Consider the following 18,546-nt stretch of genomic DNA (forward strand, 5'->3'; position numbering starts at 1 on the left):
ACATATTTTCATTTTGTTGTTGATCTGCCTCCTTCAAATATCTTCCCAAGCCCATAAGCTATGGCCAAGGGGAAGGTTGCAGCAAACCAGATCCTTTGAATAACTCCCTAAAGCTATTCTAAGGTTATATGTCGACATCTGTCCAGTTATCAAAGAACCCATTTCAATGACAAGCAGTGGATTCAGTTAAATTCTGGATCAGTACATCTTACAGCAGGTCCAAGGCTGTGATCTCAAGAGATGCTACAGGAAGGAGGAGGAGTTCCTTTCAGAGTATATCCTATCTAGCTTGAGATTTGATTAAATGATTTTAGATGGAAACTAAAGTTGTTTTAATTGTAACCTGTAAATTGCTTGGATGAGTGCCAGAGTATGGGACTTAACAGCATGCAGGGCACAGAGAGCCACACACACTGCATACAGTCCCTTGCTTCACTTAGTCTGTTCCAGCTCTTGGCTGTTCCGAACCTTGGTGGCCCCAAAATATTTGTGTTATTGTAGCTGTGCCTTTGGCTTGAAAAGGTTGATTTAAAGCAGTGAATTACACAACTATAAAGGTCAAGTGACTGCACAGCACATGCAATGGGAAAATCATCCCCATTTATAAGTAAAAGTACCCATGATGTGAAAGAACAAGGAAACTTCACCCATGCCGCACAAGAAGAGGCGAAGGTTTGGGGGAAGGTGGAGCCAGCTGACAGCACCGGGAGCTTTTATTGTTTGAATGGAATAGTAGACGGCACAGTTAAGCAGATAGGCCAGATGGTCATAAGAATTACCCTACTGGGACAGACCGAAGGTCCATCAAGCCCATCATCCTATTTCCAGCAGTGGCCAACCCAGGTCCCAAGTAGCAAAACAGATTCTATGCTGCTTATCCTAGGACTAAGCAGTGGATTTCCCCAAGCCATCTCAATAATGGCCTATGGACTTCTCTTGTAGGAAATTAGCCAAGCCTTTTTTAAACCCTGCTAAGCTAACTGATTTCACCACATTCTCCAGAGTTGAATTATAGGTTGTGTGAAGAAATAAATCTACTCCTTAGTAGCTTCATCGCATGTCATGTCCCCTAGTCCTAATATTTTTGGAAAGAGCGAACAAACGATTCACATCTACCCTTTCCACTCCACTCATTATTTTATAGACCTCTCTCATATCACACCTGAGCCGTCTCTTCTCCAAGCTGAAGAGCCCTAGCTGCTTTAGCCTTTCTTCCTAGGGAAGGCATCCCCATCTCTTTTATCATTTTTGTCAACCTTTTCTGTACCTTTTCTAATTCTGCTATATCTTTTTTGAGATATGGCGACCAGAACTGCACACGGTATTCAAGGGTGTGGCCGTACCATAGAGCAAAACAAGGATATTAGAACATTCTCGCCTTTTTCAAAGGTCCCACGGCTACAAGAGGGCATCCGTGGAAAATTAGGGGAGGGAAGCTGCACGGTGACACCAGAAAGTACTTTTTCACCAAGACAGTGGTTGATCGCTGGAATAGTCTTCCACTTCAGGTGATTGAGGCCAGCAGCGTGCCTGATTTTAAGACAAAATGGGATTGTCAGTGGGATCTCTTCACAAGAGAAAGGTAGGGGAGGGTCTTTGAGGTGGGCAGACTGGATGGGCCGTGGCCTTTATCTGCTGTCTAATTCTATGTTTCTATGTTTCCTTCACATCTGGTTTAAGTCTGCAATGATGTATGTATTGCAAAGCATGTGAAAATTCTGTGGGTATCAAAGTTCTTCTGGTGCCAGCTGGCCCACATTGTTAAAGGAAAAGTCTGAGGTCATTGTCATATAGTGTAGTATGGCCAGCTATGTAGATAATATCTGATAAAATTGTTAAAAGTCCAGAAACTGATACATCCATAATATAAAATCCTAATTCAAGGATGTACTGGGGTTACCTAGAAGCCAGTAAACTATGTCCAATTGATTTTGTTTGCCAACCCCTTAGTTGGTTGAACTGTGCATCTAATTAATGCATCAGAATGTGACAGAGAATTCACAACCCCATCACTGTTGCTTCATTCCTGGGTTGACAGAAAATGGAAAAACCCAGAGAGAAGCACAGCTGAGCAAGTCGTAAACCCATCTGAATCAGCCGTCCGTGTCTCGGTAATACAAACCAAATCCACCACATTGCCTTGAGTTAACTCATAAATAAAAACTGTTTTCTCTTTTTTTTTTTAAATCTAGCTGCAGGAGAATTCATACAAACCCTCTGCTTATCATCAGATCAAACCAATCCGGCAAGGGAATTTAACAGAAACCTCTCATATCGAGATTTACTCTGAATACCAGACATCCAGTATTCAAAAAGCACTTAGATATTTGGTGCTCTGCCAAATGTCTGTAATTTTGTCTCTATTAGACACCGTTATCTGTATAATGCTAGACATAACACCCAATCTGCACATGCAATCTAATTGACAAACAAGCCAATTAGCATTGATAATCAGGCACTAATAACTATCAGTTTAAATTCCTGCCCAGGGTAAGTTGTATGCGGAGAATTGACAAGGGGGCAGGAGCTTGGTCAGATCAGGGACATTCAGTGTTACGGAATAACGGAGATCTGCGCCTGATTTAAGAACAAAGAATTGCCGCTGCTGGGTCAGATCAGTGGTCCATCGTTGCCCAGTAGTCAAAGACCAGCGCCCTACCTGTGTACGTTCCGGTTCAGCAGGAACTTCTCTAACTTTGTCTTGAATCCCTGGAGGGTTTTCCCCTATGACAGCCTCCGGAAGAGCGTTCCAGTTTTCTGGGTAGAGAATTTGCACCAGGTGTCAATTGGTATAAATTGAGGTCATGGATCCTGGTGCCAAACATGATTCGATAACCAGCTCTCAACTCTGAATGCCATTTATAGACTAATTTTTATTGGTGTGGTGTTATATGCATGTAAATGTAAAAAGCAATGACCAGTGGCTATATGTACAGCTTTTCCATTAAGCTGAGATGCCAACCGACAAGTCCTGGCACTTCTGATTCATTACCTGTGAATAGTTCATGGTGCTTGCTATGTGTAGGGCTGCTTTACCATCCAGGTTAGCGGTTTCCAATGATTCTCCAGACATCCTCTTCGGCATCAGGCCTGGTATCTCTCTCTACCCATCAAGCCTCACTTCTTCTCCCCTTACTCTAGCCAAAATAAGGCCTAACACAAAATAAATTAGTTCTTCCTCGTTGCTCCTGAAAGGACAAGGACGGAGCAAGTTCCCTAAGTTCACCCAGGTGTTGGCTGATGTCTCTGTAGTCCGGAAGGTGACTGTCAAAGCCCCTCTCCCTCAGATGTCAGGCTCCAAAGCTCTCTGCTCCTCTGGGTGTTGGTTGAACCTTTATTTGAATAACAGTCATCAGCAAAGTAAGTGGATGCCTTGAAGGCACATACATTGTCAACGGGGCAGCTTACTTACAATTTACCCCTTTAATAGCTCATGCACAGATTGTCTCCTGATTCTGACAGAACAGAGAGAAAGAGGAGCGAGGGAGAAAGTGAAAGACAGACAGCAACAGGGGAACGGACCGAGGGACACAGCACGGAGCCTCAGCATTCATCTCATGCAACTGTCCTCTAAGTTCAGTGGGATCCCGTTTCCATAGAGGGCAGTAAGTTATCTTTTAGTCAGGGTTATCTTCTGGCATGCAAGCCTCCATGTGCTTCTTTCAGGCTCACTGCCTGCTGTCACACATCGGAGTAGTCTCAGGATCAGAGAGAGACTGCTGCTATTATCCCATAGTCACCAGCAGGATCCTAATTCGGGGAGACAGACAGAAAGAGAGAAGAAGGGTTTTCATTAGCAGCCTCTGTCTGTCTCTCTCCCAGAGTCTCACCGGTTCCATTGGAATCTTGCACTCTTATTAACAGTCTCTGAGTTTTTTGCACCTCTGAATGCTGCTTCTCCTTCACTTTCTGGTGTATCCCAAGGCGGAGAGTCGCTGTATGGGCTGAAGCTGCTCCCAGGAGACAGGTCTGTGAGCGGTTGTTGACTTTCCTCCTGCTGCAGTGAGTTCTGTTGGACGCTGTGAGGCCGCCGCTTCTGGTTCCGGTCCCAGCTGAAAGCAAGAAATATGGTTAAACAAGAGAGTCACCAGCCCTCACACAATCTTACACACTTACACTTTGTATAATACACACTAATGTCAATGGGTAGAGAGCTCTGCATCAAAAGAATATAAAAACAAAAGACTCCCAAGCCCCAAGGCGTAAACTGTGATCAGGGGTAGAGACCGCTCACAGCGAGAATGAAGGAACTAAAGTGTTCCGCTCAAACTAACCTAAGGAAATATATAACTTAGAATTGTGTAGAGAGCCCTCAGTCACACAGCCACCTCCAAACGGAGGCAACGGCTGTCACTGGCTTACACCAAAAAGGTGTCAACTGTGAAACATCCTTGGGCTCTCAGTGAATTTAGTGCATTATAACACAAAAAGTGCTTAAAGTGCTTACTTAATCATCACTCGCGGTGAGTAGTCTCTACCCCTGATCCAGGGGGGCTAACAAAAAACAAGTGTCCAAATTCGACCAGCAATATCAAAAGAAGCCATTTTCTTCTATTGCCTTCACGCAGCAGCCGTAAGATTGACCGGCTCCTGCCTAGCGTCAGCTGTTCCTGAGGAAGGGGGAGTACTCCCCCGAAACGGAGTCCCGTTGGACGTGTGGTGATATGCTGATTGCCCTTTTGAAGAAGCTAAGTATCTTCTTTTGATATTGCTGGTCGAATTTGGACACTTGTTTTTTGTTAGCCCCCCTGGATCAGGGGTAGAGACTACTCACCGCGAGTGATGATTAAGTAAGCACTTTAAGCACTTTTTGTGTTATAATGCACTAAATTCACTGAGAGCCCAAGGATGTTTCACAGTTGACACCTTTTTGGTGTAAGCCAGTGACAGCCGTTGCCTCCGTTTGGAGGTGGCTGTGTGACTGAGGGCTCTCTACACAATTCTAAGTTATATATTTCCTTAGGTTAGTTTGAGCGGAACACTTTAGTTCCTTCATTCTCGCTGTGGGTGGTCTCTACCCCTGATCACAGTTTACGCCTTGTGGCTTGGGAGTCTTTTGTTTTTTCAGTCTTTTCAGCTCCCATTTTTTTGGGTTTTTCTAGCTTCAAAAGAATATAAAGCATTGCCAAAGGTTGTGGTAAGAGGAAATAGCGTAGCTGGTTTTAAGAAAGGTTTGGACAATTTCCTAGAGGAAAAGTCTATAGTCTGCTATTGAGAAAGACATGGGGGAAGCCACTGCTTGCCCTGGATCGGTAGCATGGAATGTTGCTACTCCTTGGGTTTTGGCCAGGTACTAGTGACCTGGATTGGCCACCGTGAGAACGGGCTACTGGGCTTGATGGACCATTGGTCTGACCCACTAAGGCTATTCTTATGTTCTTATGAAAAAAATAGGAAAAATCTTAAAGGATGGCAGGCTAGAGAAGAATTTGAAAATGAGTTCACTACAGACGCAAATATATTCAAGCAAACAGCCTGTGAGGGAGTCTGTTGGACCATTAGATAACCAAGAAGTAAAAGAGTCACTCAATGCCATAGCAAACAAAAAAATAACAATAACAATAATTATTATCATTATTATGTGTTTCTGTCTTTACCTACATCAGGAACACTCTGAGGGTGATGATTCAGAAGAACCGAAGCACATCACGGTGAACCCGGAAGATGTCATGTAGCAAATTGACAAACTAAAGAGTGAGAAATCACCAAAACTGGATGGTTTCGACCAATCGTTCTGAAATAGCTCAAAAATTAAACTGAATACCTACTTTTGGGAATCTATAACATATTAAAATTGGTAAGGAGCCCGAAGACTGGAGGAGGTCCAATGTGACACCAATCTTTAAAAAAGGCTCCGGGCGTGATCTACCAAATTACAGGTTTAGTGCTAGAAGCTATTCTGAACAATAGGAAAGGGAAGTTTCACCTCGCCGATCTGTTAGATTTTTCGGAAGCTCTTAATAAACGTGTAGGAAAGGGTGAGCTAGTTGAATTGGTTAATAAACCTGAATTTTTAGAAAGCTTTTGACAAAGCGCCTCATGAGAAACTCCTGAGGAAGTCAAAAAGCCATGGGATAAGAGGTTGGGGTCAAAGGAAAGGAAACAGAAAGCTTGTAAATGGTCAGTTTTCTCAGTGGAGTCTGTACTGGGACTGCTGCATTTTAACATATTTGATCTGGAAAAGGCAATAAATGTTGGTCCATCCAGTCTGCCCAGAAAGGTGTCTAGGGTGCGGGTTCCCTCCTCTGCACGTTTTTTTTTTTATCGTGAAAGTAATTTAGGTTTTGATTTAAGTGGAATTATTGCATCCTTTAGGAGAAATAGGGAAAAAAAACGAGTGTGTTCACCCAAATCTATTTGAAGTTTTGAGTGAATTGTAAAGAACTGAAGGAGAATTCTGGATGATAAAATTTAAGGTGGGAAGTGCAGTGTTGCACATAGTTAAAATTGATCCCAATTACAGGTTCTGGATGTCACTGTGACCAATAGACTAAAATCCTTTGCTCACTCAGTGTGTGGCAGCCCAAAAAAAACCGCAAAGAGGAATTATTAAGAACAAACCAAAGGATAGCATAATGTTTCTGCATTGATATGTGGTCTAATTTCATCTTGAGTATCAAGTGCAGTTCCAGTCACCCATCTGAAAAATGATATAGTGGAACTGGAAAACACTGCACTAAGGGCAACAGAATTGATAAAGGGGATGAATCCCCTGCTCGGTGAAGAAAGGCAGAGCAGAGCTGGAAAAACAGAAGTGAGAGGAGATCTAGAGATCTACAACATGGAGGATAGGGTGGAATGGTACCAGGGGCTAGAAACACGCCACAAAACCAAAAGCATATATTTAAAACTAATTGGAGAAATGATTTTTTTCACTCATTGAACAATGAAACTATGGAATTTTTTTGCTGGAAGATGTGGTCGAGGTAGGGTTACCAGATTTGCTGTTCGGAAAATCCGGACCCCCCTAGACCCGCCCAGTTTCACCCATCCCCCATCCCAGCCACACCCCCTGCTGCCTGCTCTGGTCGGGCAGGAAGGCATCCGCACATGCGCACAGACGTCATCGCATTGCCCTCCTGCCTGACGGCGATTTTGAGGGAGGCTTTTCAAAACCCAAAGTGCCGGGTTTTGAAAAGCCGTCTGGACCCTCGGACATTTATTTATTTGCTCAGTTATTCAACCCGTCCTCCCAAAGGAGCCCAGAACGGGTTACAAAGTACATCCACAATATAATCGAGACAGGACAAGGATTACATAATTTACAATATAGACATGACAAAAAACAAATCCACTAAGCAGCTCTGGTGAGAGTAGGTTGTCCTCAAAAGGAGTTCATGGCCGGGGAAATTCGGACAGCTGGTAAGCCTAGGTCAAGGCAGTCAGCACAGATGGGTTTTAAAAGGGTCTAGAGACATTCCTGGAAGAAATTCTTTAGCTGTGTTGTACATCTGGATGTGAGCACAAGGAATTGGACCTGTTCTTTGCAGTCCTCCAGGTCCTTGTGCTCTGCATTGGTCACTGCTGGATACTGGAGACTGCATGCTAGTCCTTTGGGTTGCCCCAATATGGCAGCTCACTAGTGACAGCACTCACACGTCTGTGTACCAATGTCTGTGCCACCATTCACCCATTCAATGGCATTGCTCACAAACCCATTCACCGGGAGGTTGTAACTTACCAGAATTTAAGAATAATCCCAGTGGCGACAAGAACAATAACGATGGAAATGGAGATTGTGACATACAGTTGTGGATCTGCACCTGGGGAGAGAGAGAAGCGGTCAGTGCACAGAGTACGTGACCAGTCGTCAATGTATAAAGGAAGACACTTTGCAGCTTTCAATACACTTATGTAGAGGAAGTGGGCTTGTGAAAGTCTCAGTGTGCCCTGCTCGGGTGCACACTTTTGCAGGTTTCAGTGTGGACAACACAGGTCTCAGTGTGCACTAATGCTACCCAATTCAGCCTATTGAATCGATTTTTTTGATTCGGTTCAATTCGATTCGATTCAGCCTATTGAATCGATTTTTGGATTCGGTTCAATTTTCCTGCCCAATTGGGTGGTTTTTTTTTTTTTTTTTTTCAAACGTCCTGGTGGGTTTATTTTGTAGCCTCTTCATCCACCCCACCCTTGCCATTTCCTATCCACGCTGGCGCTGTGGTGTAAACAAAATAAAGAAACAAAAAAGAGTTTTCCTCTCTCTGTTAGGTCCTAGTTCACGCTCGCTAACACCAGCTCTGACATATTGTAATCAGAAAACAGAAAATAAAATGATTCTTTTCTACCTTTTGTTGTGTGGTCATAATTCAAATCATGTTGGTCCCAGGCTCTGGTTTCTGTTTGTCTTCTGTTGACTCGCTTGCCAAGGTCTCCTGCCCATTTGACGTTTTCTTCTTTCTCCATGCTCACCATCCATCTTCCATCTCTGTCCTCCCCTTCTGTTTCCCTTCTCTCCCACAGAGGTCTCCTTTTTTTGGTCTCCAACCCCCAGTCCAGCATTTCTTTAATGACCATGCCCACCATCCAGTATTTCTATCCCCCTCCCTCCACACCATCCCTTGGGTTCAACTTCTCTCCCTTTCTTTTCCCTCCCTCTATCCATTCCATTGTCCACCATCTCTCTCCCATTCCTCTGTTTTAAGATCCATTATTTCTTCCCCTTCCCCCCCTCCTCAGTCCGGTCTATGCCCCTCTCTTTGGACCCCCTCCGTGTACTTCTAATAGCTCCAACCAAGGGGCCCCCCCGAAGGCTGGCATGTTTCTCCCTGAACTCCTGGTCTCACTTTCAAAGCTAATTACAGCCTGCAGAGGATCATTGGTGATGTAGCGATTCTAGCAGGCTGCTGTCGACCTCCGCTGCACGTTCCCTCTGCTATGATTCTGCCCCTGCTATGATTCTGCCCCTCCTCTGATATCTTGTTTTGGTCTGGGATGGACCATGGCAGAGGAAATGTGCAGCAGAGGCCGACGGAAGCCTGCTAGAATTGCTACATCACCGAGAATTGTCTGCAGGCTGTAATCAAGTTCAAGTTTCAAGGGGCAGCGTATGGTGATGGACGTCTTCTGTTCTGAGGCGCTATGCGTGGAATTGGGTGTGCACTGCACAGGGAATTGCTTCAACATCTCCACAGCAAGGGGAGACCAAACTAAACTCTGATTGCACAGGAAATAATTTTGAATTTAATAACTTCAGCAGCAGATGCTATGACAGTAACAGATATTGATCCTTGCTTTGCAGATAAGATGTCCTTTAACATTAAAGATTTTCTCATTTGCTCAATGCAAAATAATATTTCTCCCGAGGTGGGGGGGTTGAACCCTCCCAAGGTGAGAGAGAAGGGGGAGCTTTGGGATTCAACTGACTGAGCTGGATATACAATGAACAGGGTGGATGCAACAGAAAGACAGTCTGGGAGGGAGAGGAAGTGCCGATGGTGAGTCTTTAATTTACCCTCAGTCCTGGGCCCAAAGAGGAAAGGTTGATGAGTTGCTGGCGACTCTCTCAGGTTCATATCACGATCTCGATGTCGAGGGCGGGAGTCTGAGAAGGGCGTGATTGCACCATGACGAGGGACAGATCTGTAATCAGGGTGGAAAGGGCCAGCATCTGCAGAGCTTGGGTCCACATCCTCCTCAAACGCTACTGTGGGTCCCCACACGATGGCCCAGGGGTACTGCGATGAGAACAGTCCTTCATACCCTGCCGGGGTGACTGGATGCTGCCCCAGTGTTGTCTGAAGGCCCTGGCGCTTCTTGCGTGCCTGTAAAATGTCCTCATGTGGGAGGCTGGAAGGATGTGGGATGTGACGCTCCCGTCCTGTGCTCAGCTCAGACACTTGGTCCTGATCAGCGCTCCGTCTTCCAGAAGCAGCTGCAGCATTGGACATTTGGAGAAATTCCCAGGAACCTGCGACAGGGACACTCAAAGTACTGTCCACAGCACATAAGACAGAGAGGAGCAGGATCCACATCTGGAAGGGTCCAAGCAAAGTCCAGGTTTGGCAGTACAGAGCTGTGACCCTACGAGGCAAAACAGACATCATGAGCGCCTCAACACCATTCCCCACAGTGCCCTCTGCTGGGAAAAGCTAGCAAAACATACATGGAGGAGGAGCTTAATGGGATCAAGGGTTTGATTCCCACTATGGCTATTTTAACCCTCCGTTGCCCCAGGTACAAAATATAGCTTGTGAGCCCACTAGGGACCAAGAAAGTACTACAGAAAGGTGAAGAAGAAGACTAGAAAGGCTTTTTCTGTAAGTTCCCCATGTTGTGTGGACTCTTGTCTAATTGTAAATCGCCTGTAACCTTTATGGGCAAATTTCAGATTAGAGTAGATGGGAACCCTAGACCGTGGACTTTCCACTCTTGCGAGATGTGCTCCACATTCTCAGCGTTTAGAAATAATTCTTTATCCAACAGAGTGGCTCCTCTTCTCTCTCATTAGTCTACCTTCCCAAATCATGGGCTGTTTCTCACTAGAATAGGAGGATCTTACCGAACTGTAAAATCCATATCTGGTGTGGTCCTTTACTTTCAGCCAATCTCAGGAACAGCAGAAGGCTTCACCTCACTGTAAAGGATGAGAAAATAACATAAAATTTTATTTATATACCGCTAAACACCTGGTAGTTCAATGCGGTTAACAGAATTATCTAAAGGGTGAACAGAACTAGCACATAGTACAAGAACAATGATCTAAAGGCTGGGCAGCGTTGGAGAAGTCTATGGATGCCTAGATCAATGTTCTTTCGAGAACTTATCATACAAACAGGTTTTACTTCTTGGGACCTGGGCTGGCCACTGTTGGAAACAGGACACTGGGCTTGATGGACCTTCACTCTGACCCAGTATGGCAACTCTTATGTTCTTATATGAGCCAAATCTAGGACAGTCGAGCCATTGTGACATCACTGCTGAGGATGGCTCTTAGGCATTGGTGGAATGAGGCATTATGACATCACAATCTCAGCTCTGGAATGTTGCTGCTCTTTGGGGATTCTGCCAGGTTCCTGTGACCTGGGTTGGCCTTAAGTGAGCGAAATCTAGGACAATCGAGCCATTGTGACATCACTACTGAAGATGACTCTTATTGGTAGAATGAGACATTATGACATCACAGTCTCAGCTCTGGAATGTTGCTACTCTTTGGGTTTCTGCCTGGTACTTGGGACCTGGGTTGGCCATTGTTGGAAACAGGATACCGGGCTTGATGGACCTTTGGTCTGTCCCAGTATGGCATGTTCTTATGTCTGAAGTGCATGTGCCAGGAGGAGGAGGAGGATATGATGTTTTTTTCATTTCACTTGCAAGTATGACAAAGAAAATATGGAGTTATTGCGTAAAGAGCAGATGGGGGCAGCAAATTCAAACCCGTAGCTCGGTAGAGGCCTTTCTACATGAAGCAGACAAATTTGAAGAGCCAGTTAAGTTGCTTATAATAGGGCTTGATATTTTAGAGCTCAGATTTTCTACTTAGCGCAGATACACAATGCATGAAGCAGCCCCCCCAGCCCTGGATATGGGATCCTCTCTCCTCCTGTACTCTGAAAATCCATTAATTTTAACAGTCATATGCACATAAGTTGATTTTCAATTTCTGCACAAAACTGGTAATTAATTTTCTTAAAATGCACAGGGAGAGGAGCGGAAGTTCAAATCCCATATCTCCCACTCCTGAGCGTGGTCATGTTTTCTCATCTTCTGTTGCGTGAGGTATAAACTTCCAGGCCCATTTATTAACTCTCGTTTGTGTCTGTGAGTAAGCCCTCTAAAGAGGAGAAAATCCTCCTGTGCCTGAACTAAGTCTGAACCATATTCATCCAAACTCTGTACTGTACATTGAGAGGAAGCTTTATCGTTGTCTCCCTTCCTTCTCAAATGTTGTTGCGATGAGAACTGAGGGCAGTAACTAAAAAAAGCAGGGGAAACTGCAAATCACCCCGAAGAGAACTGATGATGCCAGTCCATTGCCTCAGTAATGGCCATCGTACCTTCCTAGGAGGAGGTCTTATTCACTCACCATCAAATCCTTGTCTACCCTTCCATATCAACATTGACACCTAATCTTCATGCCATTTCGTGATCAGATAAGCAGCAGTGAGACCACCCTGTCCCTATTCAGCCGTCAGGCCTGGCTAAATCCCCCAAACACCCTTAGACTGCCAGTATGAAAGATGCATGCAGGTTCTCAGAGAAGCATTCAAAGGCCAACCCAAGCTGCAAATGCACGACCCCAACTTTTTTTTTTATAGAAGCAACTCAAGCAATACAGAATTTGAAAGAGAAAGTCATCCATAGAAACTGTATAGTAACCCGTTGACTGAGTTCCCAGTGTAATGCCTGGCACTTAGAAGCAAGAGCTGTCTGGTTGGAGATGTTTTGTCTGTGCTTTGGGGATGTTTTTTGCATTGATTTACCGTCTTTGTCATGACTTCTTGAGCAGCAGCATTTTGTAGGGGAAATAATTGGGAGAGCGTGACAGATCACACTCTACCAGAGCCTACAGTAGTCCATCTATTTTAGGCAATGGGGATACATTGGTTAGACGCTGGCAGCTGCTTCAATTGTCGACAATTCTTGGCCGAGTTTGAAGAGCTTCCCTTGCAAGCGCCAAGCCTCCACGTGGTTTGCCTTAGGTTCAAGACACCACAACCACTGCACTGATGGAATGCATTTGAACAGCTGAACTTTGATAATGAATTCCAATCAGAAAGAGATCCTGACTGCCACTAATTGAAGAACCCTAATTAGGTATAATGAGAGCAGGTGGGAATCTAAGTTAGTATGTTTATTGGTAGTCATCATAGTGCTTTACATAGTACTAACCCCAAAAACTCCATAATCAATAGGAAAGTAAATTCTAATTAAGGTTAGTAAAAACAATTAGCAGATTTAGGGGGAATTTATGAAATGCTAAGACCCCCGTTATATTGCTAAGGGCGTCTTAGCATTTAACACACCCTAAATCGGTTAGTATCCATTGATGAATCATCCCCTTACTATCAAGCCACCCAGTCAGTGAGAGGAGAGGGGTTTAAAAAAAAAAAAAAATTTCTTTTGTTCCCATTTCAATAGCTTTCAGGCAAGTACATATGTATCATTTCTGAAGGGGTGGAGGAATCAATCAATGGATCTGATAGAAACACAAGTCAATTTAAATTTACTCTTAAAAAATATTGCTAAGTCGTTTGCTGGTGGTAACGAGTGAACACTGTAAGGCTTAACCCATTCACTTTAGTAAGTAACTTTTGATGTATTGGAACAGACCCAATTATTTCAGAATAGTAAGCCTTCTTTTTTCTATTGACAGAATATTTATACATTGTAGTCAGGTTGCTCCAATTATTTTCTCTCTCTTTCTACATATTTTCTGTAATTTATGTTCTAAACTTCTACACTTCTGTTTTATTTTTCAATAAGTCTTTTGCATACAAGGGGAAAAAGACTTTCAAGAAGCAATCTCATTTAGAATTTTTAGATTTAGACCAGAAACTGTTTCTATCTTACCTCAAGAGATAATCCTGTTCTGACGATTTATCAACTAATTTATTACCATACCATATCAACTCTTGTATCCTGCAAATATCAGCTAGGATTCATTGAGGCTTACACATTAGATATAGATGTCTGATTATTAGATTTCTGTTTCCATCGTAAGACAAAATCAAGTTGAAAATGATTAAACCAGATCACTGATGACCACTTTATATCAGAAATATTCAAAAAAGTAGAGGAATAAAAGACATTATTGCTAATGGTAGATGGATATTGGAGAAGAGCAAAGAATACCAAAACCTCCTATACCTTTGCTTCATCGACTACAGCAAAACTTTTGACTGTGTGGATTACAATAAACTATGGAGAACTCTAGTGCAAATGGAAATCCCCAAACACATAAGTCAGTTGATAGAGAGCCTATATGAAAATCAAGAAGCTTCAGTGAGAACTGAAAACGCCAACACTGATTGTTTTCCAATAAAACATGGTGTCAGGCAAGGATACTTCCTTTCACCTTACCTGTTCAGCCTGTACAGTGAAACCATCTTCAGAAAAGCAAATTTAGAAGAAGTGTTGGTTTCAAAGTTGGTGGCCGAAATATAAACAACCTGCGCTGTGCAGATACGACGCTCATCACCAGCAGCAAAGAAGACATGATGTATCTACTGAGCCAAAAGTCATAACGTGGGATTAGAACTGAACATAAACAAGATGAAGATCATAAACACGGAAAATGATGAAGATTTTGAGCCTGAAGGCAATAGAATAGAAGTTGTAATGAATTCCAATCTCCTGGACTGTTTTGTAAACAAAGAAGCAACTAGCAGGGAGGAAATACTCCGTAGAATAGCACTTGGACGCTCTTCAATGAAGGCTCTCAACCAAGTATTCAAAGGCAAGGAAATAACATAACATAAAATCAACTTATAGACTGCATACCAGCTATGTCGTTTGAAGCCCAAATAATGAAATTACGACTGTCTTATTTTTGTCACATCATCAGAAGAGAGAGATCACTGGAGAAGGAGATCATGTTTGGGAAGATCGAAGGAACCCAATGATGAGGGCTACCTGCAGTCAGATGGCTGGACACGTTGAAAACAACCAAGGGGATGACACTGGAGGACCTTTCCGGACTAGCACAAAACCAATTTCTTTTTAAAACCGCAATTCATCAAGTCGCTAAGATTCGAGCACGAGTCAATGGCACCTAACAACAACACCAGTCTTGTGGTGGAAAGGCTTGTGGGTTTCGATGTAGAGCCACTCATAGTCATATGCCTCTGAGGAGAAACAAAACAATGAGTGTTCCAAACCTGTTGGAGGACCAAGAAGTTGTCAAAAAGAGGTTGTGTTGGACTGAGCTCCATGATCATCAGAATTTTTCCAACACTGAGATGGGGAAGAGAAAGAGGAAACCCCGGAAACCTTTCTATGCCCAAGGACCCTCTTCATATTGTCTGGCCAACTTTTGAGAACCACAGTGGCCATCCATTAAGATATGCTGAGGCGGAGCTTGGAATTTAAATTGAGACTGATGTATGAAGTGTTGCTCCACAACCCAGAACCACTCTAGCTGGAAGCTGGAGAGGAATCACTGCCTAAGGAGAATGGAGGGGAACAACTTGGTGGCCTCTTTCCCAGTTTTGAGGCATGGGAAGAGTGTCTGAGTGGAATATACAGTGTCACTGACTTGGGATCAGATTTTTCCATCTGCCAATTAGCTGTAGCAAGATCTGAGGTCATTTTGGACTGGCTTTGAGATGCTTTTCAGACAGTTGGCTCTTCTCTACAGGTGATATCTTTATTATTATCTACATCTTAATGATGATATTACTGCCAATGTTGATTTGCATACCTAGATGATAGTCAGCATAAAGTGACTCTTTGGATCTACAGTTCTTCTGGAGAATTCCATGGAGTTAGTGACTTTGAGAACTTTATCACCAACCTTTCTGCTAGAATCTGATCATATTATGATATTGGAATTATGCCTTGGTCATGTGAGAGATCTGTTTATGGGAGTGTTGTTCAGTACCTTTTCCTGGGTTTTTGGTGCTTTTTTTTAAGATGGATCTGACTCAGAACAAGGAACTTATTGGCCTTAAACCTTGAGTCTTGGTTTTGGGTGCGACAGTTGAATTTTTTAAAAAAGTCCTTGTTTTGTACATATGGTAGATAATGTTTTGTTTTCTTGCCCCTAAACAGCTCCAGGATTTATTTTTGTAATATGGAATGTTTGGCAGTTCCAATAGTTAATCCATAACCAGTTTGCTATATTCACTCCATTTCCTCTACAATATTATTTTTTTCTTTTCCTATATTAATTTATCATACTCTTGGTCCTTCTGTTATGGACTGATATTTGATTGTAATTCCTCTGTTTTAATTCTATGTCTGTCAATCCTTGGAACAATTTCAGCCTCTGTAGGGAGAGAAATGATGACATTTGTCATCAGCTCCAGTCCTTTTTTCGCTAAACTTCCTAAAAATGAGTGGATGTCTTGCTTTGTTTACGATGAGTCCTTTGTCTCAATTCAGGTTATACGGGTGTCTTGCTCTCTCCACTGTCTTTGATTTTTCTTAGCCACCAGAGGTCTTGCTTTCCAAGGATCAAATCTAGTTGTAGGGCTTGTTTTCTTTTTCACTTGGAGGTTCTGTTCCCTTGACGGTGTGGCTAGTTTTTGCCTATTTACAAATAGGGACAGTTGCACGGGATTTCATAAGTTCTGACAGCCAATCCTCCTTCTGCTTTGCAGTTAATGATAGACCCCAGACCTCACTCCCATCTGAGAGGATTGGTTGACTGATCCTATCAAAGCATTGTATGGTAATTGTATTGTCTTTATCATAATGTTTCTCGGTCTCTTATCTATAAGGAAACAGCAGTTAATCTCTCAGGCCAACATGAAGAAGGAGATCGAGAGGGCTTTAAACTAAAGAGAGGGGGAAAGCCGACAGCAGACCTGATGACGCTTCGGACAACGGTATCCAGAAAGGATGCTGAACGGGATGACTACTACAGGGAAGAGGACGGGGAACTGATGGAGCTTGAGATCAGACAGCGAGGGAAGCACCAGGTAACAGCAACTTGCTGTGAGGGACTTAAGCGGCAGGGGGATTCAGGGGGGCGGGGTGGAACCAAAAGGCAAGCAGAAGGCAATAAGGAGGAGCCACAAGGCAAGAGGGATCAAACTAAGGCCCAGGGGACAATAGCATGGGAGGGGGCTGGCAGGGCAGGAAATTTCCGAGGAAAAGCGGGGAAGGGGGGTGGAGGGGACACGAGGAGGCAGAAATTTGCGAGGGTAAAGGATGAGGGTAAAGCAGAGGCACAGTTAACGGGTGAACAGCCCGAAACTCAAGGGAAGGAGGTCCAGGTAAAAGCAGAGGTGGGGGACAAACGCCGGGACCTACAGTGCTTATACACGAATGCAAGAAGCCTCAGGGCCAAGATGGGTGAACTGGAAGTCATGGCCAAAGGGGAGGACCTGGATGTAATTGGAATTACGTAAACTTGATGGACAGAGGACAATCAATGGGATGTGGCGCTGCCAGGGTACAAGCTCTACAGGAGGGACAGGACCCACAAGAAGGGGGGAGGCATAGCACTATACATAAAGGACTCTATCTACTCGGTCAGGATGGATATGGCGACAAAGGCAGAGGGGCTGGAATCACTATGGGTCAAATTGCCGGGAACCAAAGGTGCAGACATAAAACTGGGGCTGTATTATCGTCCACCTGGTACGCCGGATGCAGTTGGACACGACTTGGAAGCGGGACTGAAGCAGGAATGCAGTACTGGAAATGTACCAGTGATGGGGGACTTCAACTACCCGGGGATAGACTGGAGTACGGGTCATTCCAACTGCACCAGGGAAACGGAATTTGTAGAAGCTGTGAGGGACTGCTTCATGGAACAACTAGTCAAGGAACCGACGCGAGGGGGAACTACTCTTGACCTCATCCTTAACGGATTAGGGGGGCCTGCAAGAGGGGTAGAAGTGGGAGGACCACTAGGCAGCAGTGATCACAACGCAATCAGATTCACATTAGAAAGAGGGACACCCATAATGAGGAGGACCGCATCGACTGCGCTCAACTTCAGGAAAGGGAACTATGTTGCCATGAGGGAAATGGTGAGGAGGAAGCTCAAGAACAGCTTTAGGATGGAGACTGTAGGAAGCGCCTGGACCCTATTCAGGGACACCCTGCAGGAAGCACAAAACCTGTACATCCCCAGTTTCAGGAAAGGCTGTAAGAACAAACGGTCAAAAAGCCCGGTTTGGATGACAACTGAAGTAAAGAGGGCAATAACTGACAAGAAAGTGTCCTTCCAGAGATGGAAAAAGGACCCAACGGAGGAAAATCACCAGAAGCACAGGAATTGCCAAAAGGAATGTCACCGAGAGGTTAGAAAAGCAAAAAGGGAATACGAGGAGGAGCTGGCCAGGGAGGCGAAAAACTTCAAGTCATTCTTCAGTTACGTAAAGGGGAAGCAACCAGCGAGAGAGGAGGTGGGGCCGTTGGATGATGGGGATAGGAAAGGAGTGATTAAGGAGGACAAAGAGGTAGCTCAGAGGTTGAACACGTTCTTCTCGTCGGTCTTCACGTGCGAAGACACATCCAATATACCGGACTCAGAGGAGCTCATGAGGGGGGAACAGGCCGAAAAATTGGAGCATATAGAGGTAAGTCAGGAGGATGTCCTCAAACAGATAGACAGGCTAAAAAGCGGCAAATCACCGGGACCGGACGGGATCCACCCAAGGGTTCTAAAGGAACTAAGACAGGAAATAGCGGGCACAATCCAGCATGTTTGCAACCTATCCCTGAGAACAGGAGAGGTGCCAGAGGACTGGAAACTGGCGAATGTCACACCTATCTTTAAGAAGGGATCGAGGGATGACCCCGGGAACTACAGGCCGGTGAGCCTGACTTCAGTTATAGGGAAGATGGTAGAAGCGATGATCAAGGACAACATTTACGAACACATCGAGAAAAATGAATTACTGCGAACAAGCCACACGGATTATGTAAGGG

At 44.2% G+C, this 18,546-nt stretch overlaps 1 protein-coding gene across 1 annotated transcript; it reads right to left on the reverse strand.

The window, feature by feature from the left end:
* Positions 1-3,273: 3,273 nt before the first annotated feature.
* On the reverse strand, positions 3,274-10,043 carry PIANP (PILR alpha associated neural protein). The gene is made up of 3 exons (XM_033924551.1): positions 9,455-10,043; positions 7,682-7,763; positions 3,274-4,052 (listed from the first exon to the last, which is right to left on the reverse strand). Exons 1-3 carry the CDS (start codon positions 10,041-10,043, stop codon positions 3,827-3,829), a joined length of 897 nt encoding a protein of 298 aa, XP_033780442.1. The 3' UTR covers positions 3,274-3,826.
* Between the last annotated feature and the right edge of the window lie 8,503 nt (positions 10,044-18,546).

The sequence above is a fragment of the Geotrypetes seraphini genome, chromosome 16 (assembly GCF_902459505.1).
Source record: "Geotrypetes seraphini chromosome 16, aGeoSer1.1, whole genome shotgun sequence".
Lineage (NCBI taxonomy): Eukaryota > Metazoa > Chordata > Amphibia > Gymnophiona > Dermophiidae > Geotrypetes > Geotrypetes seraphini.

What these genes read in the sequence shown, in the direction of transcription:
- PIANP (XM_033924551.1), bottom strand. Translation starts at nt 10,043, where the DNA reads ATGTCTGTTTTGCCTCGTAGGGTCACAGCTCTGTACTGCCAAACCTGG. An exon ending in CTTTGGGCCCAGGACTGAGG is followed by an intron (nt 7,764 to 9,454) that starts GTAAATTAAAGA and finishes CTCTCTCCCCAG; the next exon opens with GTGCAGATCCACAACTGTAT. An exon ending in GGGATTATTCTTAAATTCTG is followed by an intron (nt 4,053 to 7,681) that starts GTAAGTTACAAC and finishes TCTTGCTTTCAG; the next exon opens with CTGGGACCGGAACCAGAAGC.